At 43.3% G+C, this 26,583-nt stretch overlaps 1 protein-coding gene across 1 annotated transcript in view; it reads left to right on the forward strand.

Annotated features, from left to right (window-relative positions):
• PHLPP1 (PH domain and leucine rich repeat protein phosphatase 1) overlaps nt 1–26,583 on the forward strand; it is a 174,137-nt gene that overhangs the window by 38,104 nt on the left and 109,450 nt on the right. The window contains exon 2 of the mRNA XM_075314835.1: nt 18,688–18,884. Coding sequence (XP_075170950.1) covers nt 18,688–18,884 — 197 coding nt within the window. The remainder of the gene's footprint in view (nt 1–18,687; nt 18,885–26,583) is intronic.

Here is a 26,583-nt window from a genome sequence, read left to right on the forward strand (position 1 = left end):
GAGAAAAATAATCCTGACCTTAATAACAATTTAAATAGATTTATTCAACTGAAACAATAACAACATTACAGCATAAGTTTTTTGCTTAAACAAACATCCATGTTTGTTAACTAATTTGGCTAAACAAAATATATATATATATTCTAAGAAACTTAGACAGTCAGCCCAGCCGACACATGAAAAACTTAAATACTACTGTCCCTGCTGTCCTCTGTAGCTCACTTGTCGTCATCTTCATCATCATCTTCTTCTTTGTTCCTATTCATAATCTGGAAAAGAAAAACAAGCTTTCCTGCTTTATTGGGTCCCAACCGATTTCTCAATTTAGAATGAATGAGTCCAAAGGAAGAGAATATTCTTTCAACGCCTGCAGAAGAAGCTACTGCTGTTAAAAGTGAAATCATTACTTGAACAGTCTCTAAATCCAAGCGCTTAAGTGACTTCCACCAGTTTACTGGTGTGACTTTCCTTAAAATATCTTCAGCAAACATATATTTCTTGAATGGTTCCCCCTTAGCTCTGAAGTTTATAATAGTTGGCATTAAAGATGGATGATTGCTGGATACCCATGTCATAGCTATCTCCCCTTCCTCAGCACTTAGGTTTTGACCCTGATATTGGATATTGACAATATTTGCCAAAAAATGAGCTGGAGTCAGTGCTTGTCCCATTCGTTTGTTTACTGCTTGTAATTTAATTCTGTCCATGTGTAGTTCTGTTTTTAAGTGTTCACTCAGTTGCTTCCAAATTTCAACAGCATCCGCAATAAAACAGCTATTTTTCTGTATTTTGTTTAAGGCTATGTTCACACACTGCGTTTTTTACCTGCGTTTTGGGTCCGTTTTTGCTGCAGAAATTTCTTGAGAAATTCTTGTAACCTTTCTGCAGACATTCCCCAGCAAAACCTATGGCAAAAAAAATTAGCTGTGCGCACACTGCGTTTTTTTCTTAAGAAAATTCTTTTATTAGATTTTCTTAAGAAAAAGAATGAGCATGTCACTACTTTTCTGCAGCTAACTGCGTTTTTTGCCATAGATAATTGGCACAATAACGCAGGGAGCAACCAGCGGTAAAAACGCACCAAAAACGCGGCAAAAATGCAGGTGCGTTTTTGGTGCGTTTTTTAACGCAGGTGCACTAATCCTTCACTCTTAAGAGATTTCTTAAGAAATTTCTTAAGAAAAATCATTTTTCTAGTGTGAACATAGCCTAGAGCTTGAGAGATGGGTTTCAGGAAGCTCAGCATATGTTCAACATTTCTCTTAAGCCCAATGTTGAGGATTTTGGCCGTGACAGTGCCATCTATTTTTATCTCGATTTTCTTCACAAAGTGTCATTGTGTCAGTGTCAAGGCCAGTTTTTGATATACTGCTCAAAACAGTCCACCACAGAGTTCCATCTAACATCTTGTGGGAGCGTTAGCTTGGTTCCACCCATCCTTTTCAGAGCTGCTGCAGCAAAATGATTATTACGGAAGTATTTAGCAATTTCAACAACATTAGCCTTTATTTCTGGAACACTTAAGTCTTTGGCTAAGAGGTGCAGCAAATGAGCACTGCAACCATATGTTATTAGCAGCTTTGTATTCCCTCCCTGCTCTTCTAAATCTCTTCTCATCTTGGATACGTTTGCAGCATTGTCAGTGACCAAACTGTGTACTAGACATTTGAATTTTTGTTCACATGTCGTTATAGCTTTTACTGCCACTTATTGTAAGTATTCTGCTGTGTGTGCATTTCCTGACGTATCAGTTGTTTGTGCAAGGAAGACTTTACCTTCTTCTGTTGTTATACAAGCACATACAATAGGATCATTGTGGACATTACTCCACCCATCAATATTTAGGTTAACAATTTTACCCTCCAGAGCTGTTGCACATTGCTCCATTTTTCTGTCATACACTTGATCCAGCAGTTTCCCTGCAACATCAGCTCTGCTGGGTGGACTGTATCCTGGTCTCAGTGACTGAACCATATTAATGAAATGTGGGTTCTCAGTCAGACGGAAAGAAGAGTTCGTTGCATAAATAAACTGGGCACTTTTTTCATCAATCAACTCTTTTTCTAGTCTGCTAGTTCTTATCACAAACCTATCTATGGTGGTTCCAGGAGGTAAAGGTTTTTTCTTCCTTTTGGGTGATGGTGATATGTGGCTGTGGGTGTCTGATGATGCTGCTGCTAATGAAGCACTATCCTGGATGGAAAACTCTGAACCTGTAGAACAGGATGATGGTGATCTTGGAGGTGGATAGTTTCCAGAATCCATGAATTCCCCTAAACAAAAAATGTCAATGCTGTTATTTTATTGTTTATTATACAATTTCTGCTTATTGTACACAACACATCACTGCCCCTTCCCCTAAAGGAATATTTGTTTTTCTTCATAACTGTACCAAATGACAGTAACATGCAGTAATAATAAGAAATATAATTTTTCTCACACATGACAGTTCAGTCTTTAGAAATAGGATTCAATAAAAATGTTTACCAACCTGAATATCCTGCCTGTTCAGAAGTGTTTCTTTGGTCATCTTCATCACCGCACTTCTCATGATGTTGCCTCATTCGCGCCACCAGGCCTTGCATCTCTTTGTTGCATCGTTTGCATTTTGCACGCATGCCTGCCTTACCGATAGGCGAAGGAGCTTCATTAAAATATTCCCAAACCGGGTCTCTTTTACGGCCTGCTGCCATTATAAGGAAAGAATGTAGTAAACCTCAGATCGTACACACAAACAGATCCAGACTTGTCTGTCTGTGGCTCTGTTGCAGTATTGTGCTCAAAGTTTCACTTTCATTTTCTTGTCTGCTTGCCCTTCCTCCTCCTCACACTTAGATTCACATTCTTCTTGTGTTGTGCAGATCTATTCCACTCCAAACAATCAAACATATTGTCTAACTTCTTGGACTTGGCACTGAAGGGGTTGATTCTGTATTCATAGGTTTATAGAATAGGATTAAGGTCTTTTTCTCAACTCTGTTCATGTTGTAATATTTTTGCCGTGAAGAAGAGGCTGGGACCTCTGCGGAGTCAAATTCAGTTTTGAGAACTGCGTAAGTAAAGCGAGCGTCTGTGATAATGTAGGAGAGAAACTGCCCACTAATCCTACAGAAACCTCTGGAAGAGCATGGCATTGTGAATGTTACACATATACAGCCTTTATTCTACTTAGTTAAACAACTCAGCTTTATCTCATGATGGAAGAACCTTTGGATGGTAAAATATTTTCCTCAAAAAGCAGTTTATTGAAAAAAATCCGATTTAAATAAAAAAAAACAAACATTGATTTTTATCCACCCTGGTTAGGATTAATAGTTCTGTTGATTGATTGGGTCCTCAATAACAGTCCCAGTTTCTCATTTGGTCACCTAGGAGAATGAATTGTCTGCCTCTTATCTAATGTTTTGCAACTTCCTAAATCTGCCCTGAACCACGATTGTGAATTCCCACTGCCCAATCCTTTCTGTTCCTGGAGCAGAAAAGCCACTGATGGGTGATCATAGCAGATGCCTACTCCGCTCCTCAATGAGAACTCTGGAGTGATCAACTGAGCTGCATGATCGCATATATGGGGTAGGCAGGAGAAATGGCTGCCCAATAATTGCTCAGCTAATAGTTCTCTAATGTGCATAGCCAGCCTTAACACCACAAAAATCACTTTATTGCCTGACGTCAAGTCTACCTGCATCTATTGGCAGATACTGTGTACGAATTCGAGATAGTCGTCTTAGTTTTTTTTTTTTTTGTTCAAGCTATGGCTAAGACGTATGCTATAATGTGAATTTAGGAGAGATCCAGTAACTATAGTGCTGGCAGACTCCTGATCCAAATGAATTCCCTATGAAAATGTGTGAATGGCAAGTTACAGAATGAGAATTGCTACTGTGTATGGTCGTATTAGATTGGTATCTGCAGCAATTGCAGCTTTGACTTTTGCGGATTGATGACCGGTATATCTGTGCATTGTATAGTAACTTTGCTAAGCGGTCTGTGTTGAAACCCCAGTTATCTGTCCTTTATAGAAAATCATGTTTCCTGCTATGGGCCCCCTTTTATTACCCAGAATCAGGGGCTGCTATCTCTCCGGAGACTCATTGATGCTTAGACTTGATGACATTCTGTATTGCGTAGGTTAGGGGGTCTCCGGACCACCTCCATGGTCCATGCTGGTAAAGGCTGTAACTCATCCAATGTATTTGTGTCTGCAGATTAGAACTCTAAGCTGTAAAATATGGACCTCCGCTTTATTTTGCTTATTCCATGGCGGTATAATAATTATCATAGAAAAGCATTACCCTATGTTGAACCATCTGACAGATTATGTAAATTGCACCTTCTAAATATTTGGAAGGGAGCTGTCATGGATGGCAGAGGCCGGCTGCGCAGCAGGCTCATTTGCAATATTTCGGAATATTTTCTCGCTGTGGATCCGTTGTGTGTGGATATGCCAGCTTTCCACTTGACAGCTTCTGTTTAGCATGTTTTCACTTCAGACTGTTGTGTGGATCTAGGTCAGGAGTATTGCGGTGCTAGGAGTAGCGTTTCTTGTTTTGTGTTGGCACACAAAGACTTCGGTGCCCTGGTGCTGAAATGATGGAGGCTGTATCAGCAGAGTTCAGCAGCGGGGCAAGACGGCATTATTTATACAGGGCATAGCTAGCAGCCATGGCGGAATAGCTTCCTAGCAATGTGGAATGATCTTTATTCATTTGACCCCAATAAATTGTGCCGCCCTGTAGAGCTGAGCTTCCAGTGTTCTATACGGTGATGAGTGTAATTCTCCCTATTCTACACTATGGCTGGTGTACACGTTTTCTGACAGATCGACCTCTTTTCCTCTTGACCTTGTATTTCCTGGAGATTTTTCTCGATTCGCTCTTCCTTATGTTGGTGTTTAGAATCCGCCGCCTTACACCTCCCTTTTTCCTTCCATTTCCTGCTGTCATTTTCCTTGGCACAAAGCCACATGCTGTGCCAAAGGGGAATTTTCCATCTCACTGGCAAGAAGTTTGTACTTGATGTTTTCACAGTCCAAACCCCAGATGTTATCTGCACAAGATGGCAACAGATCCCCGCGGAGGGTGGCGCAGTGTGTAGGTACATCGCCCCTTGGATGGATTTGTCACCACGCGCAGATTCGCTGGATGTGTATGACTGGGCCGATAATGATCACTTCAGCCCAATAAACAATGCAGTGCGAGTTGCAGCACATTTCCGCTTCATAGACACTTGTCTCTATTTTTATCTAAATTATGCAATCTGAATCCTGTGAATTCCTCTTCCAATGCACCAGGCGATATGTATTCTCAGCGAGCAAAGTGCCAAACAAATGTGCATTGGCGTCTTCTCAAAGCTCAGGAGGAGATGACAGCAGCTGCAGCAGAAACTGACAAATGTTGGCAATTGAGCTCTTCGCCGTAGCATCTCTGGCGTTAGCAAGTGTTTCTTTGGCTAGGATAGCTTTCGGTACTAAGATTACACACGTCTGCACTTAAGAAATTAAAGAAATCATTTATTGAGAAGTGGGGGAAGGGGCTCAAGACTGTATGGCAGTATCTCTGCAGTAGTCTGTTATGTAACTGTTGTTAGACATTTGCTTCTATATTAAAGCCTGTGATCAGACTCCACCATAAAGCCTGACCGTCTGATCTGTGTATATAGATATCTCAGCTGTATACCGCTGCGGCCAGTGATTGGTTGCAGCTGTCACATGGAGTAATATGTTATGTGCAAACCATATCCTAGAGGAGAGCAGAGCCGGAGTAGGTATTTGGCTTAGAAGTGCAGCTGCCTCTGCAACATTTCACCGAACTTAAAGGGAACCTGTCACCACTTTTTTGGCGTATAACCACCACCGGGCTCTTATATACAGCATTCTAACATGCTGTATAGAAGAGCCCAGGCCGGGGGTAGAACATAAAAAACACTTTATAATACTTACCTAAAGGGCGTGCGGTGGGCCTAATGGGCGTCTCCGTTCTCCGGTGCCGCCTCTTTCAGCCATCTTTGTCCTCTTTCTTAAGCCTGGATGCATGACGCGGCTACGTCATACACTCTGGTCCTGCGCAGGCGCACTACAATACCTTGATCTGCCCTGCTCAGGACCTGAATGCTGGCGAATGTGGATGACGTCGGACCAGTCATGCACCGCAGCTAGAGAAGGAAAACAAAGATGGCCAAAAGAGGAGGCACCAGACAACGGCCCACAGCACGAATGTTGGGTAAGTATTATAAAGTGTTTTTTATGTTATACCCCCGGCCTGGGCTCTTATATACAGCATTCTAACATGCTGTATATAAGAGCCCGGTGGTGGTGGCTGCACTTGTACACTAAAAAGGTGGTGACAGGTTCCCTTTAAGGAAATGACAGCAGTGGATGGTAAGGATCATATTTGGAGCTACACATCCTATCCGGAACTACACCTTTTGGAACCACCTAACTTCCAGGCCCTTAGTTTTTTGTTTTTCACTGCTGTGGAGTCTGTGCTGAAATGAATAGGCCTGAGAATACTTTTCCAATGATGGACTCAACGACAAAAGAGGAAAGACTAACCAGTTGCCCACCGAACAGGGAAGTAGCTTTAGTGGAATGGAAGTAGCTTTAGGTTTGGTGGAATGGTGGTATAGGACTCCTGCAAGCTGTGACATTGGAGAAAAGAGGCTTAGGCTATGTGCGCACGTTGCAGAGCTGCATGCGTCCTGCGTCCCCTGCATAATCTATGAAGATTATGCAGGAGACGTGCGCACGTGGCGTATTAGAGCGCAGTGCTTCGGCTGCTGCCCAAAGCGTGCGTTCTAAGAAGTGACATGGCACTTCTTCCGTGCTCTCTGCCTGCAGTACCTGCTCTGTCTAAGGGAGGAGCTGCACTCAGAGCGCATGGAATCGACTTTTGTTTCTGCAACGATTTGAAGCGCACGTGTGCTGTTCAAATCGCTGCAGAAATTTCTGCAGGACAGTACGCAACGTGCGCACATAGCCTAAAAGTGACACCTTTTTTTTTCTTAAATGCATCATCATTACAATTGGGTTTCATTAAAAATTTAGCATAGTTTTGGTTTTTAAAGGTCATGTGATTCCCGGCATTTTAAACTTTGCGGACTATGATCATAAATTGGTGAAGAGGAGCCCAGAAAGTTACAGCCTTACTGCCAGATAATCCAGTGTCTGTGATCGCTGTATCGGGCTCACATGGGGTTGTGACGTATGAGAGCCAATCAGCGCTGGCTTATGTCTCCACGCCTCCTGACAAACGAGTTAACGGGAAGTGAGCATAGCGGCTGCACTCACTTCCTGTTAATTGTTTGGGGCGAAGGAAGCCGGCACTGATTGGACGTGGGGCTCATGTGACATCACAGCCCCATGTGAGCCCTGGCACCATGATTCCGGACACCACTGGAAGGCGTACAGGAGGGGACTCTGAGTATAGTCTTTATTATTTTACCTGGTGGAAACATATGGAATCTAAAGGGGTTGTCCTACTAGTGGACAGCCCCTTTAAGGGCAAGTTAATTTCACATCATAATCTTCAAGCCCATTTGTTTATCTGTACCAGTTTTGCTCTTGTTAATGGAGTCCATTAACCTGTGCTGCCCTGTAAAAAAGAAAAAAAAATATTCTATATTGTGTTTTACAGTAAAGTATAAGCATCAGAGAAGTGCGGTGAAGATCATATTTTCTGCACCATATTAAGCACCCAATAAAGTATTGGTCATAAAATACACCTCATAAAGGGAGATTGCAGGCCGCTGTTTCTGTTATTATTTTGGAGCTAGGCTGGTTCAGATCAAACAAGATCCTGAATCCTCACATGGTCACTGCCCACAAAAGGAGGTCCTGAATGTGCGGCCGCTCTCATTCATGAGGTGGAACAGCTGTGCAAATAATACAAAGAAAAATAAAGCGCATAAATGGAGATGCAGCCGAGATCAAACGCCCCGGACAGAAGACTGGGGTATAGACAATTGCCTAGTCTCACTTTTCTCAGGAACTAGTGAAACCCGGTGTATGACCAGTTACCGTATACAGTTATAGAATGGCAAGCAATGACAAAAAAGGCAACCATTGTGAATTATTGCTGAAAAAAAAAGGTTTGCCTAAAAGGAAACTATTAAAGGTGTTAGCCACTTTTTTGAAAGGACAATTCATTTTTTTTTAATAGACAATATTTGTAACTGGCTTTCATTAAACGTTTTGCAATTTTTACCTTCTGTAATCTGTGTTTCACTGTCTATTGCTAGCTGCAGAATGTGTTAACTGAGAATCTGTCAGTGAGCTCATTCCTCATAGTTTGCTATGTAATCTGAGGGCAGCACGATGCAGGGGCTGAGACCCTGATTCCAGTGATGTCACTTACTGGGCTGTTTTTTTGCAGATCTAGCAGTGGTCAGAATGCTGAGCCCTGTATAACCACTGATTGGCATGTGTGTACATTGACAGCTGCCATCCGGTAATGGGGCGGGGTTACACAGAATAGTTGGTTAGGAGGCAGGAGACACCTAGTCTTGTAGTAGTAATCTCCTGCTGATAAAACCATTGATTTTATTGAAACACAGCCCAGTAAGTGACACATTACTAGAATCAGGCTCCCAGCCCCTACATCATGCTATTCTCAGATTACATAACCTGCTGACAGATTCCTTTTTAAGGTGGCAAACATATATTGAGTAGTTCAATATGGAAAGAGAAAATACGGCACTCACCAAATCATTGCTGTGCAGGTTGCAGCTTTATTTCAAGCGCAGCGGTAACATGTGCGGTGGGGGCTGGTGGGAAGGGAGAGTGCGAAACGGCCGTCGTCTGACGTGTCCGGCGTCCTCTCCCTCCCCACCAGCCCCCACCGCACATGTTACCTCTGCGCTTGAAATAAAGCTGCAACCTGCACAGCAATGATTTGGTGAGTGCCGTATTTTCTCTTTCCATATTGGATATAATCGGATCTTTATGCACACGTGCACCCTGGATCAGCTGGGATTCAGCCTACATACTTGGACTATACTAAATGTTTATGGTTGTTGCTGAGTAGTAGTGCCCTGCCTTCCTCTCATCTACTTTGAAATATATTGAGTAGTGATTTAGTGGCTATTCATCTGTTTGTTTGGGTCATGACTCCTTGGAGAACTGTCCCCATCTTTATCAGGAACTGTTTAATGGGTAATGAGCATTTTTATTGGCACACATATGTAGTAGTCACAAAGGAGAAGCAGTTTGGCTGAATAGTCAGTGTGCCCATACCCTAAATATGCCCACTCTACAAGGACTGAGGTCCATGAGACTGGTATGTGGGCAGATGATGGTGATGCCGGCACACGTCATTGCGTATGGGCCAGATGCCACAAGAGCAGGTCTGAGCTGAAGTATTCCTGTGCTTACCGTCTGACGTGCCATTTATCATCGGGGCTTTAAAATACCACCTACAGCTCAACCGCAAGGCACTTCCTTTATCATACTGTGCCACTCGCTCCTCTCATCTGTGCCCTGTCGCCCCATTATCAGATCCTGACACAAATCTATAGGATTACCTAGAATAAGGTTATTGCCCTTCACGACGTTCTAGTCACAGGTCCACCGAGAAGGCTTGAGATGACGGACACTTGGCCTATGTCTAATTCACACCTACAGTTGTGTGGTCCATTAATACATTAGTTTCAGGTAATCCATGAAAACCCTGTGCTGTCCTGGGAAGTGTGCGGCCATATGTTGTCTGTGACTGTAGTAGCTTCTTTCCTGCACACTTGGGCGGATCTGTGGACGGTCTCCAGCTTGCTGAGCATGTCGTGGCGACTTAGTGACCGCTCCCTCTCCTATTTATTACAACAATGTTTATATGAACAGCAAACACATTTACAAGTTATAAATTGCAGCTTGCGTGATCTGTCTTGTTGGCTTATACTTGACGAGATTGTAATGGTTCTTACCCTTCTAAATGTGCATCTAGTGTTTTTAATATATGTTCCTTTTTACTGTATCTTATCCACCATTCTTGAAGGTACATTTTTGCTGTTTATTTTTGTTTCCCCAAGAAGTTGTATAGCTTTATATTAAACTTTGTTGGATTTTGCATTGCAAGTTTTACATAAATTTTTAGTACAGTGATATTTTATCATGAAAGTAGGGCATTTAAGATGAAACATGCAATGGTGATTTCCTCATCTCAATTTACTGAAAGAAAAGCCAACAGTGGTGGATATGCCCCCCCCCCACCAAAAAAGTGTATGGCTCAATAACTAATGTGGCCTTGAGCATTAATTACAGATTTACAACCACATAGTTTTTGTCTTCTGAGGCACATCCTCTCGCTCTTCTTGATGGATAGTTCTTAGATCATTGAGGTTCTGGGGTACAGGGTTAGGAGCTTCTACACTGTGACTCAGCTGATCACATAGGTTTTCTATGGGATTCAGGTCTGTAGAAAGTGCAGGCCACTCCATTTGAGGTACCCCAGTCTCTAGCAGCCATTCCCTAATGATGTGACCTCTGAGCTGGAGCATTGCCATCCATGAATTGGAAACTAGGCCTATGTTGTTTATGCAGAGGCACAATAGCTGGATTAATGATGTTATCAAGTAGTAGGGGCTTGTTACTGGACCATTCACAAACTGTAGGGGAGTCCTGTATTGACTAGACACACTAACACCGCCACCAAAGGCTCGTTTGGTGACAACAGTGGCTGATGCTTAGTGCTCACCTTCCTCACCTGGGTCAGGGCATTTTTCCGAGTGCTGGCAGTGGATCCAGGAGTGAAGAGGGGTGAGCCGAAAATCCTTTTCTTGTTTACCCTACATAGTGCTCACCTTGAAATCTCCAACGTCGTTGGTGGCCAATGTTTCTGCTCAGCGTGAATAGTGTAATCAGTGGTCAGCCCTGACGCCCACTGGTCCCTTGTCCAGCGTAGATGACACCTGTAGCTGGTGGTGTGGGCAGGTAGACTAGCATGCAGATCACACTGATGTAAATGGTTATTAATGGGACTGGCGTGACACTTGGGTACCTCTCACTTCCCTTAAATGGCCTGAAGGGCATTAATAATGAAGCGGTCATCAGTTTTGGATGTGGCCAAAGGATGTGCCTCTCTGTGACTTATTCTCTCTGCATCTGTTTAACCTGCTGATGACACTCTACTCTCAGTGGCTGCTTCTAGCTGAGCAGATCCTGGTTGCAGCCTCGCAATGATGAGGAACTCTTGATCAATTGTTAGGTTTCGCCTTGGTATCATGGTGTCAAAATATGAAAAACATGATGATGATGACTGTTTTAAACACCAATTCTAATTGGTCCCTGAAACTTATTTGGTAATATATGGATCAAAAACCTGTTGTGAATTTTTCCATTCAGCTCCTTGTTAGAGAACAGCAAAAAGTAGTGAAACATTGTACAGTTGGATAAGTGCTTTCAAAAAGTTTAGAGAAGGTCCCATCAAGTTCCCTGAAATAGTGCATTTTAAGACCATCCTGAAGTTGCACCCTAAAACCAAATATCCCTAACTTTTTGGGAGTAGTGTGTATATATAAAATCAATGGTTTAGTTTCCATTGCTTTGTGGAACGTTGTTTCATTTTAGGGACCATACATCCCCAAATTTTTCACCTATTAACCTAATGATGCCAAATGTCTGAGTAGGCTAAAACAGCTGGACCTCTAGCCAATCCCAAGATCGGTGGTGCCGAGTCCCTGGCTCCTAGCTGTGTACAATTAATATCTTCAGAGATATCTAGGGTGGTTGCTCTCTGTGAATTTTTCTGTTTATTTTAATACTTTGTTTATGGTTGTATTGCTAATAAAATCACTATTTTATCCTGATGCGTTTTTCAGATACAGTAGGTGATACATCTGATTACAGGAGGTTCTATTGATTGTGAATACAGCAGTCCAAATCTCTGAGAGCAGTGGTCGAGCATGTGCTTCCCAGTCCTCATTTATGGGGCTTTTGGCTATAGCCGAGCTCTGCTCTTGGTCATCGCTAGTGATGAGCGAGTATGCTTGTTACTACTCGGTACTCGCACGAGTATCAATGTACTCGGGCTACTCGGCGGGGACCGAGTAATCTCGCGATACTCGTGCTGTACTCGTGGTCTTCATGTTGGCGCTCTTTTTACAGCCATCCCTTATGCAGGGATTGGCTGGCAGACCACTGCAATGCCACAGCCCTGTTGTGGAATTGCAGTGATTGGCCAGCCCGCACAGCGTGACCGTGCCTTTAGCCCGACACTTCCCCGCTTGGCTACGGCCCCTCCCGCACTCCACTCCGCGTGTATATATATATATATGCACGCTTACACACACACGCACGTTTTTTTTTTAATTTACAGTTTTATGGTTTCTACATGCTGCCGGGGGTCATTTCAGAAAAATACTCGGGTCTCCCATAGGATAACATTGGGCTCGGTGCTCGGGCCGAGTACACGAGTATTTTGAGATGCTCGGCCCGAGCCTCGAGCTCCCGAGCATTTTAGTACTCGCTCATCACTAGTCATCGCCATCCCATAGGATATGAATGCAGTGGTAGTGTGCTAGGATTGGCTTTCCGCAACCACAACAGATTACTTTTTACTTTGAGAGCTGGACCTTTTCTACTTAATTTCTGGCTTCACGTATTTGCATATTGGCAATCTGTAACTGATACGCTTTATGAACAGTTGCCCCTGTTTTTTCCCTTTTCCTTTAAAATTGCCATAAGGCTTACTCTATTGCATACACTTTACCCAACTGTTCCATGCAACGTTTTCATAGGTCTTATTTGCCTGTTCGCATAGTTATAGGGTTGTCCGCTTTGGACGCTTGATTAATAATGGCCTATATTCCCAGGAGTATTTGGCGGCTTGGAAATGTTCTTATTTCTCCTGTGGCTCGTACTTAATAGTCACCTTTTACATGATGCCTTGGTCATGGTATCAGTTCATACTTAATAGTCACCTTTTACATGATGCCTTGGTCATGGTATCAGTTCATACTTAATAGTCACCTTTTACATGATGCCTTGGTCATGGTATTCGTTAGTGCTCCTGTTCTTACCGCACTAAACATTATTTCCCCTAAATCGCTGTTGGCGTTGCTTACATGAGCTTCACAGTAAGAGCCCCAAGAAGCGCAGTCCCCCACCCTTTATTTTTGCTCCTATGCTGAAGTGCCTTGTTTTCATCTAATCTCAGGCTAATGATGCACACTACAAAGAAGCCTACTTTGCAGAAGCCCAGGCTCTTTTGCTAACTTGACTAATCCATTCAGACATAGTATTGAGCTCCTGAATAGCTTATTAGAGGATGCTTGAGTAAATCTGCTAGTCAAAAACAACACCCTTTGTACTACTATTCCATTGGCCTCACTGCAGATGAACAAGTGGCTGGATTGTTTGGCATGGGCAAAAAAGGAGGGGGGATAATGGGTTTTATCACAATGGTGGGAAGCAGAAAAGGATGGTGGAATTGGAAGCATTTGGCGACTGTGCATAAACATTTACCTTATGCAACGTATCCAGGAGTGGTAAACCCGCCATTAGTTCAGATTGGCCATGTTATCGGTATTGTTGCGTTATCTGTACAATTTTACACATTTTGCTATTCATGGTTGATCATTCATCATTAGTGGGGCTTTTATGGAATGTTTGAATATCTATTTTTTTTTTTGCTAGTTTTTGCACCAAATCCTTCAAAATACAGCTTGATCATTGATGAATTTTCCACACAATTAGTGTTAGTCACAGAATCCACAGAATATATTGGAAGTTATTCATAGTCTGCATAGAAAGACCCACTTTGTACTCCGATAGGCTGCAATTCCACAAAAATCTGTGACTGAAACTTTGTCATGGAGGCATTTCACAATGCAATCGGCTCAAACCTCCATTTCTTCTTCTCTCTTGGACTTTCTGCATGCTGGCTCATAGGAACAATTTGCACCTAAAATATCAATAACACAATCTGATTGTATTTGAGTGTATTGGGGGGTTTTGGGGTCTCCCCCCCCCCCCCTCAAAGCAAACATTTATCACCTGATCATTGGAACATAAAGATTGTAAAATAAAGCAGTATACAGTGTTTACCGAAGATTACTATAAACTTTATTTATCCCAAAATATAGAAAACATTTATCAAGTCCTCTTTTTAATATGTCCTTTTATCTGATGTTATGACAAATAATTGGTGTAAAGTCTTCAATTTCCTCTACCAAAAATATATTATGTATCTATATTATTCTTTAGTGGGTTTATGTAAGTGCCATTTATTCCATGGCGCTTTACCCAGATAATTTTTTTTTTTTTTTTCCCTTTCTGATTTTTAGTGTAAAAAGACTGTGGGGAAATTAGTGGGATTCAGTGTAGGTTGATAAACTACGCTCAGTAAGAATAGACGCGGTGTCGGTGCCAGCTCTCCGGTCTCTGCCCATCTACAGGTCGCGGGTTCTCTGCTCACGACACCTCCCTCCTCCGGCTGTCTTGTAGAACACGTATCTTCATCAGATAGGCTTTTCTCTGGTGCCGCACTTTACTACTTTGATAGCTTTATCTTCCGTCTGTGTTTTTGCAGTATTTCTACTTCTACATAACTTTTATTGACCGCATTTTTTTTTTTTTTTACTTTTGTTTAGCTTCTAATACAAACTGCTATAAAACTTTAGCGAATAAATGACAGGTTAAGAGATAAAAGCCATGGGAATCGTTTGTCTTGTATGTCCATGTATCTGTGATTAGGAAAAGGCTCTGCTGCTCTTGTCTAGCTGAATCAACATCTGTCCATAGTGGCTGATATTGATGTTTGCACTTGTATTAGTTTTCTAAGAAGAGCCTTTAATACCTACTTCCTACATAAGTGTTCTGTTTTTCTATTCGATAGTTTGTCAGGTCTATTGTCAGTCTTGACTGTCCCTTTTTTTGGTGGGCTGTAGACCCAGAGTGTAATGGAGATGCTTGATATTCCTATTTCCACTTCACATGGCTTTATATGGACTATAGAAAATGTAATAAAGCAGACATTTATTTCTGCACGACTCCTAAAGCTGGTGTCACACTAAGCGACAGCGACAACGACGTCGCTGTTACGTCACCATTTTCGGTGACGTAGCAGCGACCTTGTAAGTCGCTGTTATGATCGCTGCTTAGCTGTCAAACAGCAGAAGCAGCGATCATAACGTCGCTGTGCTACATGTGCAGAGAGCAGGGAGCCGCGCTTAGCGCTGGCTCCTTGCTCTCCTAGGTACAGTACACATCGGGTTAATTAACCCGATGTGTGCTGCAGCTACATGTCACAGTGCAGAGAGCAAGGAGCCGCGCGCACTGCTTAGCGCTGGCTCCTTGCTCTCCTTGCTACAGTATACATCGGGTTAATTACCTGATGTGTACTGCAGCCACATGTCACAGTGCAGGAGCCGGCACTGGCATCAAGAGCGGAGGCTGGTAACCAGCGTAAACATCGGGTAACCAGGGAAAGGTCTTCCCTTGGTTACCCGATGTTTACGCTGGTTACAGCTTACCGCAGCTGCCAGTGCCGGCTCCTGATCGCTTCATTTCGTCGCTCTCTCGCTGTCACACACAGCGATGTGTGTGTCACAGCGGGAGAATGACGACCAAAAAATGAAGCTGGACATTCAGCAACGACCGGCGACCTCACAGCAGGGGCCAGGTCCTTGCTGGATGTCACACACAGCGACAGCGACGGGACGTTGCTGCAACGTCACAGAAAATGATGACGTAGCAGCGACGTCGTTGTCGTCGTCGTTATGTGTGACACCAGCTTAAGGGCTGTTTCACACATCCGACTTTTTCCCGGATTGGCGGATCCGGCACCCTCCATCACAGTGTATACAGTACAATGGCAGCGCGGCAACTTCCGGGTCACATGCTTCAGTCACATGACAGCATGTGACCAGAGCTTGTCGCGGTGCCATTGTACTCTAACATACTGTACTGGAGTACACCAGATCCACCTAACCGGTAAAAAGCCGGATGTGTGAAACGGCCCTTACCCGAGCATCTTTCTAAGACCACATGCACATATTGAGTATTTGGTGGCACATATTGAGTATTTGGTGAGTTTTATATTTGTAGCCAAAACCAGGAGTGGGGGATAAATTCAGAAGTAGTGACGTTTTTCTATTGTTCTTTTACTTTGATTGTTCCACTCCTGGTTTTGGCTACAAATGCGAGGGTAAAAACCTCACCAAATACTCAACGTGTGTATGTGGCATTAAGGATATGTTCACTTGGAGTTATTTTGAGTGTTAATTTTTCCAGAAAAATATGCTTTGCATAGCTAGAAAAAAAAACAACCTTTTCTGTGCGTTTTTTTTCAGGTGTGGTAGATCTTTGTGGGTTTGTCTGTGTTAAGTCTTGCAGAAATTCTCCCTGCTGTGATAAAGATCTGGTTGCTGTGTGTCCCAAGCAAAATCGATCATTCCTTCACATTGTCCTGAGCGCTGAAAGCTGAAATCCACAAAAGTTCGGGATTGATTCTTATTTTGATGTGTGTGTGTGTGTGTGTGTGTGTGTGTGTTTGTTGTTTTTTTGTTTTTGTGTTTTTTTAGCAAGAAGTTGAGATGTTGCTTTACCATACAGGCGGGGGAGAAACATCCCCTGTCTATACAGTATATTGTATATTTTGGAGAAGAATCTGCTCAAAATGTCTAGGAGAATGAACTTAAAGGGGTTTTCCCCCTTCAAGAAAGTGGACCCAGTTGCTCTAAAATAACAAAATGAGCATGTATTCCCCCTCCCCGGGTTCAGTGCTGGCTTCTTGGCACTGATTGGGTCTTTGCATTTTGACTACCGCAGTGACACCACATTGACCACATTGACAAGACTGCTGTAGTTAATCATCGAGCTCCGCACTTTGTGCCATCAACCTTTTTTGTTTTTTTAAGAACACTTGGGGTCCACTTTCCTAAAATTAGCAAAAACCTTCTTTAAGGTATGTGCTCACGTCTTTTTCATGCGTACTTCCACTGGAATCTACCTGGAAAGCACAAAAATGTGCTCCAAAAAATTACCAAAATGCACAGCAATGTCAAAATCATCTGCTGTGTTCATGTTCCATGCTTTGTCATTTTCTAAAGGCTTCAGGCTTCCAAAGATATATAATATGAACGCACAGCCCAGCAGGGTTTTTCATTTCTGCGCTGGAGTGGTGCGTGTAAATCCTCCTACCACAGGTCCTGTCCTCACCTGCTGCTATCCTCTTATATTTCCCGTGTCACTCCAGTCAGTCTGGGTGATTTGTGTCCTGCCAGCAGCTCCAGTATTTCATGAAGCGTATCGGAGGTCACAACTCAATACAAGTCTATGAGAGCCTTGTTCTGTCTGAGTTGCATTGCCACCATGTGACGTAACTTCTGACTTCCGGCCAGTCAAAAGTTACGTGCACAAGATGGCGCCATGGTACTGCAGCTACGCGGAAATACAATGAAGCTGCCAGAAAGTGAGTATATGGTTTAAAGCGCCACTTCAGCACTGGCAAAAAGCAACCATGCTGGAGTGGTGCTTGATGATTGACCGGTCTGTTTCCACTTGTAAGGGTAAGTTCACACTTCTTTTGTTTTTTTTGCTTCCATCGCAACCCGTTGCCTTGAGGAAATACGGTATCCTGCAAAATATTTTGCAGGAATGCGTTTTTTCCCCACCATAGACTTCTATTAGCGACGGATTGTGGCTGATGGCCCTACGTTGCATCCGCCGCGTGACTGATCAGTCATTTGCTGACTTCAGGCGAGAGCAGCGCTGAATGTAACGTTTTTTGGAGCGGCAAAATAAAACGCACTCCGCAGGTGTCCGTCGCCATCCATCAAAAGCTATAATGGATGTCTATGATGCTGGATTCTGCCGTAATCCGTCGCGTGACGGAATCCAGTGCTGGATTCCGTCATGCTCTACTGAGCATGCCCAGCATGTTTGGCACACCCAGTGGGCTGTCCCAAACACAAACTGATCACGACGGATCCGTCAAAGAACGGACGCATAGCGGATGTAACGGACGCGACGATGGACCTGACTGACGCAGAACGGAAGTGTGAACTTGCCCTAAGCCACCACTATTTTATATAGTGTAGAAGAAAAGACTTCACATAAAATACCTCCAGTGTTTTCCTGAATAGTCTTCTGCTATGTAAAGACATCGCATGCACATATCCTATGGTAGTTTCTAAAAATCCCTCCAAGACTTCTCCGGGGTCTCGTCTTTGCACATTAGCTGCCGGACACAGGTTTCAGTTTCCAGCTTTGAACAGTACAGTATTCTCCGGTTCATTCCTATTTCACTATTTCCACAAGTCAGACATTGATCGGATCAAAAGTGCTGTTAACTCCTGCTCTTCCTAGACCCCTCCTCGTGTTTCAGAAGTCCATTTCTTTCACCAGCGTCCCTTGCCCGGATTACAAATAACACCTGCAGAGCGCACAAGCGTCACTAACTGTAATGGGAACATATGGGGAAAAGTTACATGCTCAAGATGATGGAGGAATGTATTCTAGGCATGGTGGAGTCTTTTAGTTTAGACTTTGGAAAAATGGGGAAGCGGAGTGAGTGCACATTAACAAACTATTTCTTTGATGCCAAAAGACGTTGTAAGTGTAATAGATAAAAGGTGAGAATATTCTGCAAGATATATATTCTCATTATGTATGGCGTTTTGTGGGGTAATGCGACTGGCATTTAATTACTAATGAATTGGGAGCGAATCGTGACTGTTTTATCCATTCTGTTTCAGGAAAGCCTAATGGAGCTGGCATGTCTGATAGGACTCAGCTGTCTGGAACCTACAATGTACGGAAAGGGAAGATCCAGTTACCTGTAAACAGGTGGACCAGACGGCAAGTGATCCTTTGTGGGACCTGTCTGATTGTGTCATCCGTCAAGGAAAGCCAGTCCGGAAAGATGCACGTTCTCCCTCTGATAGGTGGAAAAGTATGTATAGATGTTACGCTTATGGCCTACATGACGTTAATCAGTGAGTCATGCAGGGGAACCTCTGTGATGTTTAGAAATTGTACTCGCTAAAATGCACCTCTTTATTTCCCCCTGGGTTATATGGCATTAAAATGTTTCTCCTAGACGCCAATTTCTGTACAAGCAATAAGTCTGCTCTCCCCTGGCAGCCATTTACAGACTGATATCGTGAGAAGATAATTTGGTATTCCGCAAATTGCTATCTTCTTTCATTTAGAAATAGATGAAATACAAATCGGCAGCACCTCCAGTATACCTGTAGTGAAAAGCAGGACTTTAATAGCCCAGTGGCTACATTTCAGGTCAAATGTACTTTTCTTCATTCATTCATTCATTCTTCCTTTCCTACTAGGCTGTTAAAGTCCTGTAAGTATACTGGAAGTGCTACCTTTTTATTTTTTTTTTGAGGTATTATTTTATCTATGGCAATGTGTTGTTGATTGCTTTAGGGGGCCGTGCACCCACCTTTTTTTTTTTTTTTTATTATAGTAGTGGTGCTTTTCTAATCTTTTTTGTATAGATAGATATCAGTAGATCACAAAAGTGAGTACACCCCTCACATTTTTGTAAATATTGTATGTCTTTCCATGGGACAGCACTGAAGATATGACACATTGGTGCAATTTAAAGTAGCCTGTGTACAGCCTGTATAACAGTGTGAATTTGGTGTGCCCTCTAACTTCAAATTGTCCCTCCAGTTAGGAAGGAAACAAACTCTAGCGCCACCTATTGGAAGTAGCAATCCTGAAAGTCAAATGTGGCTTTTTAAACAAGCCTTTTCATAAGACTTAAGGGTGCTTTACACGCTGCGACATCGCCAGCGATCTCGATAGCGATGTGACATGCCAGATCGCAGATAAGATTTTCCGATATCGCACATAGGTCATTTTTGTAGCGCCGGTCACATGTGCAATCTCGGCAAATCGTATGTGCGATCTGGCGTGTTACATCGCTAACAAGATCGTTAGAGATGTCGTAGCATGTAAAGCACCTTTTAGGATTTATGCCAGATCAGAATCCCAATTTGCAGTGTTTCGAGGTGATTGCCCCTCATCAGTGCAAAGTGTTGGTATCTGATCTGGCTTATGAGAAGCTATGTAGGGACCATGGGGAAGACTATTCTCCTTATGGAGACCTGACAAACTAGTCTGGCTGTCTCGTCACCACATAGCTTCTCATAAGCCAGATCAGATACCCACACTTTGCACTGACGAGGGGCAATCACCCCGAAACACAGTGTCTGCAAATTGGGATTCTGATGTGGCAAAAAAAATCCTAAGTCTCATGAAAAGGCATGTTTAAAAAAGCCACATTTGACTTTTAGACCTACTTCCAATAGGTGGTGCTAGAGGTTGATTCCTTCCTTACTGGAGGGACAATTTGAATAATTCCCAGAGGGGCAGTGCAGCTATAAGTCCCCTTACTGACAGCCAGACTGGTTTGTCAGGCCTCCATAAGGAGAATAGTCTTCCCCGTGGTCTCTAAATAACTAAACACACACAGACATTATTTTATTTATATTATCATTGTGCCAGTTTTTCCATGGCACTTTGCAAGTGAAAAGGGTATACATAGTACGGACAAGTACAATAATCATAAACCATACAAGGCACAGACTGGTGCAATTTCAATAAGTTGTTTGAGATGAGGAAATAGCCATTGTATGCTTTTACTAAAATGTCCTACTTTCATGATAAATATCACAGTAAAGTGAATTTCTTTATATATATATATATATTATATATATATATATATATATATATATTATATTATTATTATATTGACATGCTGCAGTTTTTTGTCACACAAAAACTGGAGACAGAAAAAAGAATCAACATGCTCGCAGCAAACCTGATTTGTCATAGACATTGCTGGAGAAGGAAACATTGCGGTTTTTGGCCACAGACTGCACCCAAAAAATGTGGCAAAAGCAGCATGCCCATAGGACCTTAGAGATTCTGGCCTTTGCTTGACAAACCGACTATGTTCACACCATGTGGGTTTCTCTTCCTTTTGGGGTACATACTTTCATTTGGGGCTAAAAATAATTTCTGCAATTGAGTGTTATTAAAAAATTGGCAACATTTGGCTTTTGCAGGCTTCTTGTCTCTCTGCAGATTAATCTTTGATAAATCAGCTGAGGGGAGCTCAGATAAAGGCAAGTAAAAGTTAAAAACTCCCCATCGAGCCATCAAAGAGGGCTGACTGATGAATTCTCAGTTAACTCCTTCTGCAGCCAGAAATACAGTGCCACACAGGCTATAGAAGACAATTGGTGCACATTTTTTAATGAAATCATATTGCAGAACTTATTTTTAGCCCCAATTACCGTATTTTTCGGACTATAAGATGCACCGGACTATAAGACGCACCCTGGTTTTAGAGGAGGAAAATAGGAAAATAAAACTTTAAGCAAAAAAATGTGGTCATGACACACTGTTATGGGGCGAGGATCTGCTGCTGACACTGTTATGGGGGGTAATGTCCCCAAATTCTCTACTAAGGTACCCCATCCTGGTAATGATCCTCCTGCCTGGTAATGATCCTGCTCATATACCCCCATCCTGCTCATATACCCCCATCCTGCTCATATACCCCCATCCTGCTCATATACCCCCATCCTGCTCATATACCCCCATCCTGCTGATATACCCTCCATCCATCCTGCTGATATACCCTCCATCCATCCTGCTCATATACCCCCATCCTGCTCATATACCCCCATCCTGCTCATATACCCCCATCCTGTTCATATACCCCCATCCTGTTCATATACCCCCATCCTGTTCATATACCCCCCCATCCTGTTCATATACCCCCCATCCTGTTCATATACCCCCCATCCTGTTCATATACCCCCCATCCTGTTCATATACCCCCCATCCTGTTCATATACCCCCCATCCTGTTCATATACCCCCCATCCTGTTCATATACCCCCCATCCTGTTCATATACCCCCCCATCCTGTTCATATACCCCCCCATCCTGTTCATATACCCCCCCATCCTGTTCATATACCCCCCATCCTGTTCATATACCCCCCATCCTGTTCATATACCCCCCATCCTGTTCATATACCCCCCATCCTGTTCATATACCCCCCATCCTGTTCATATACCCCCCATCCTGTTCATATACCCCCCATCCTGTTCATATACCCCCCATCCATCCTGTTCATATACCCCCCATCCATCCTGTTCATATACCCCCCATCCATCCTGTTCATATACCCCCCATCCATCCTGTTCATATACCCCCCATCCATCCTGTTCATATACCCCCCATCCATCCTGTTCATATACCCCCCATCCATCCTGTTCATATACCCCCCATCCATCCTGTTCATATACCCCCCATCCATCCTGTTCATATACCCCCCATCCATCCTGTTCATATACCCCCCATCCATCCTGTTCATATACCCCCCATCCATCCTGTTCATATACCCCCCATCCATCCTGTTCATATACCCCCCATCCATCCTGTTCATATACCCCCCATCCATCCTGTTCATATACCCCCCCATCCATCCTGTTCATATACCCCCCCCATCCATCCTGTTCATATACCCCCCCATCCATCCTGTTCATATACCCCCCCATCCATCCTGTTCATATACCCCCCCATCCATCCTGCTCATATACCCCCCCATCCATCCTGCTCATATACCATCTTGGTATATGACCTGTATCCTATAGCCCAGAGAAAAAAAAACAAACAACGTTTATACTCACCTTTTCCTCACTCCCTGCAGCACTGATCATCTTCCTCTCTGCGCCGCTGACCTGCGTGTGTGGAGCCGTTCCCCTGCAGCACGCGATGTCTTCCTGTCTGTGCCGATCAGCTGATCAGCACAGATCAGCTGACCGGCACAGACAGGAAGACATCGCGTGCTGCAGGGGGACGGGTGAATGCACTGATTCACTGCACCCCGCGCTGATGATGACGCGCGGGGGGGGGGGCAGTGAATACAGCCGCACATGAGCACTCAAGGCTGTAATTGCCAGGGGTGATCATGTGGACCGGCTCTTTACTATGCGCGCTTCCCCGCTCGTCCTCCCACCCACCTGTCAGTGCCGGCTTCTGCGCTGAGAAATGGGCGGGAGGATGGGCGTGCATATGTAATGAGCGGGCCCACGTGGTCACAGCAGGCTGCTACAGCCTGCTCGTGCCCCCGATGACCTGCTCCTCCACCGCAGCACCTCATTCCCCGCAGCCACAGTCAGACCATAAGACGCACCCCCAACTTTCCCCCAACATTTGGGGGAAAAAAAGTGCGTCTTATGGTCCGAAAAATACGGTACACGCATTTTAAGTAAAAAAACATTGTCCCCAAAAGATGGCTAGCCTAGTTAAGTTTATATTTAGTCTTGAATGTAACCATAAGTTCTCGTTTTTGGCCTCTGTTGGGCTGATGTTTGCTATTGCTGCTGACTGTGCTTTTCTGAGCAGTGGCCAGTATACTTTTCCTGTTTTTGCACTGTAGCCAGTGGCTGACATGTACCACTCTATGGCTGTATGGTGACATACAGTGAACGAGCATGTGGGGAATCACTTCTAACGACATATATAAAAACGTCCTGTAAACATACCTACTACTGTCTAGCCGAAAATTCCACAAGACAACAGTATTGCAGTGTGTGGTCAAACTACATAGTGGGGCTAATTAAAATAAAAACAATAAATTAATGAAATTCCTTCTTCCAATACATGATTTATTACAGATGGAAGATGAAATGAAAGCACTTGACTTTTTGCATGATTATTGCATTTTGTAGTAATCCAAATTCTAAACAGATCACAAGCTTTACCCTGCACATACGCACCAAGTCACACTACTTTAGTGACAGCGCAGCGGCCATCCGTTTTGTGGCTACTGCATCTGTATTTCTTTGTGTTCTTCCAACAGCAACTTGAGAAAGATGCAACAAATGGTTTAACTTTAGACAATGTTGTAGATCCATTCATCATTTGTTAGAAATAGATTGAACATGTTGCAAGTATTATATGGATGCAAGAGGTAGGGGAAGCCTATCTTTATAGACTTTAGCACACCACTGGTGATCAGGTATGTGATGAATATGCAGTGAGGAGTCAGAGGGGACGAGTCCAAAAGTTGCCCTGGAGTCTAATTGCACACCCAGACATCAAGTAGTTTATATAGGTTAATATGAGACTAGTGTAATATTTGCTCTTCTGTAGTTATAGCATACTATATACCAACCCTGTATATAGCATATGATATCCTGTTGTTTTAGTATTTACCAACCCTGTATATAACATCTGATGGCCTGTTGTCCTAGTATATACCAACCCTGTATATAACATCTGATGGCCTGTTGTCCTAGTATATACCAACCCTGCATATAACATCTGATGGCCTGTTGCCATAGCATACTATATACAACCCTTTATATAACATCTGATGTCCTGTAGCTATACTGTATATAAACCCTACATACATCTAATGTCCTGGATTCACAGTATATCATTTAACAGTCACATATTATCCTTTGTACTGTATGAGGTATACTATATGTGCACAGACATTAGGTAGTATATTTAGACTAATTTGTGACTATATACTGTGACTTTTTTTTATTTTTTATATTCTATAGTCGATTGCATTAGTTCCTTGCCTGCCTTGTCGTAGTTTTTCTTTGTCACAGTTCTACCTATAAATAGTGTCGTCCCCATCATGCAGTATGGTGCCATAATAGCAAGCTTGTAGGATTAGGAGAGGGGAGGCTCTTTTCAGAATAGGTGCTCTGACATTTACATAATTTTGATGTGCGGTTTGAGGTTATGTTGGCTTTTTCTACAAATTTCTGTTGGTGAAAAGTTAGGACTTCAGGCTGTCCACCACCTGAACTCTTCTCCTGGGAAGCCATGCTGTTATGAGGGATGAGGTATCGTATATACTTGAGTATAAGCCGACCCGAATATAAGCCAAGGCACCTTATTTTACAAAAAAAACTCGGAAACTTATTGACACGAGTATAAACCTAGGTTGGGAAATGCAGCAGCAGCTAGTGATAAATTTAAAAAATAAACAGATACCAATAAAATTACATTTTTTTTTTTTTTTTTTTTTTTTAAATTTTTATTTTTTTTGAGGCATCAGTATGTTAAAAGGGGGACATGCAGCTCTGGGGGGGTATACAGAACTGTGGTGGAGGAACATACAGCACTGGGAGGGGGGAACATACAGCTCTGGGGGGGTATACAGAACTGGTGGAGGAACATACAGCTCTGGGGGGGCATACAGAACTGGTGGAGGAACATACAGCTCTGGGGGGGTATACAGAACTGGTGGAGGAACATACAGCTCTGGGGGGTATACAGAACTGGTGGAGGAACATACAGCTCTGGGGGGGTATACAGAACTGGTGGGGGAACATACAGCTCTGGGGGGTATACAGAACTGGTGGAGGAACATACAGCTCTGGGGGGTATACAGAACTGGTGGAGGAACATACAGCTCTGGGGGGTATACAGAACTGGTGGAGGAACAAACAGCTCTGGGGGCTATACAGCACTGGGGGGGACATACAGCACTGGGGTGGGGGGCATAAAGCTCTGGCAGGAGTATAGAGCACTTGGGGGAACACCTCACAGTGGACTACTGACTGTGCTGCGGCTCCTCTGTCTTAATCTGTGAGACCGGAGCACACCGTGCGCTAGCTCTGCCCACAGATGAACTTTAATGCTCCTGGATGCAACCTTCAGCAGTGAACGCTGTGCGCAAGTGTGGATTTTAAGGGTGGGCAGCCAACAAAGTGCGGCTGCAGGCTTGAGCACTACGGTCCTTGGAACTCTGCCTGGGGGCCGGAGAATATATCGCCGCTTGTTCCAACGGCGAGTGAGCCCCCTCAGCGATCCAGTGCTCTGGTGCTTGCCCGGGTGCTGACGCAGGCTCTCAGGGGAACCCTCACTCGAGTATAAGCTGAGGGGCTTTTTCAGCATAAAAAAAGTGCTGAAAAAGTCAGCTTATACAGGAGTATATACAGTATGTGGTTTATCATTGAGCTAATGAAATATAAAGCTCCTTCCCTGAAGTAGACGTTGTCTGCACTAGAGTATATGTTGCTCTATAACCTCTAAATAATGATCAGCATTGTTGGGGCTTTTGAAGCTGTGCTCAGATAACAAGCTGGCTGGTCCCCCTCTTGAATTGCAGGATACTGCGTCCTTGGCTTCCAAAAAGAATTTTTGATCTGTGCACAGAACAGTTTTTCACTTTGCCTCATTGTTGCCTAAATGAGGTTTTGGTTAGAGAAAACTGCATCATTTCTGGATTGTGTTAATATATGGCCGCTTCTTTTGTGTTCCTGCATACAGCTTAAAAAAAAAGCAAATGGTCACAAAAAATAGTCTGGTAGTCACACTGTCTGGCATGCGTCATCACAAGGCCGCTTTGGCGGGCAGCAAGTACACTCCGCATCGCTGCACATGTGCTGGTTGTTCCCAGGGCTGCCTTGTGATGAGGCATACACACCACCTCATAAACAATTCTGATATGATCAGCTAGCATTACGAAATTTTCAGCAAGTTTAAAAAAAAAAAAAAAAAAAAAAAAAAATTTAAATATAAATTGTATTTGATATTTTCAATCTTGTATATAAAAAAAAGCTATTTAAAATACAATGCACTTTT

The sequence above is a fragment of the Anomaloglossus baeobatrachus genome, chromosome 6 (genome assembly GCF_048569485.1).
Source record: "Anomaloglossus baeobatrachus isolate aAnoBae1 chromosome 6, aAnoBae1.hap1, whole genome shotgun sequence".
NCBI classification, from domain to species: Eukaryota; Metazoa; Chordata; class Amphibia; order Anura; family Aromobatidae; genus Anomaloglossus; species Anomaloglossus baeobatrachus.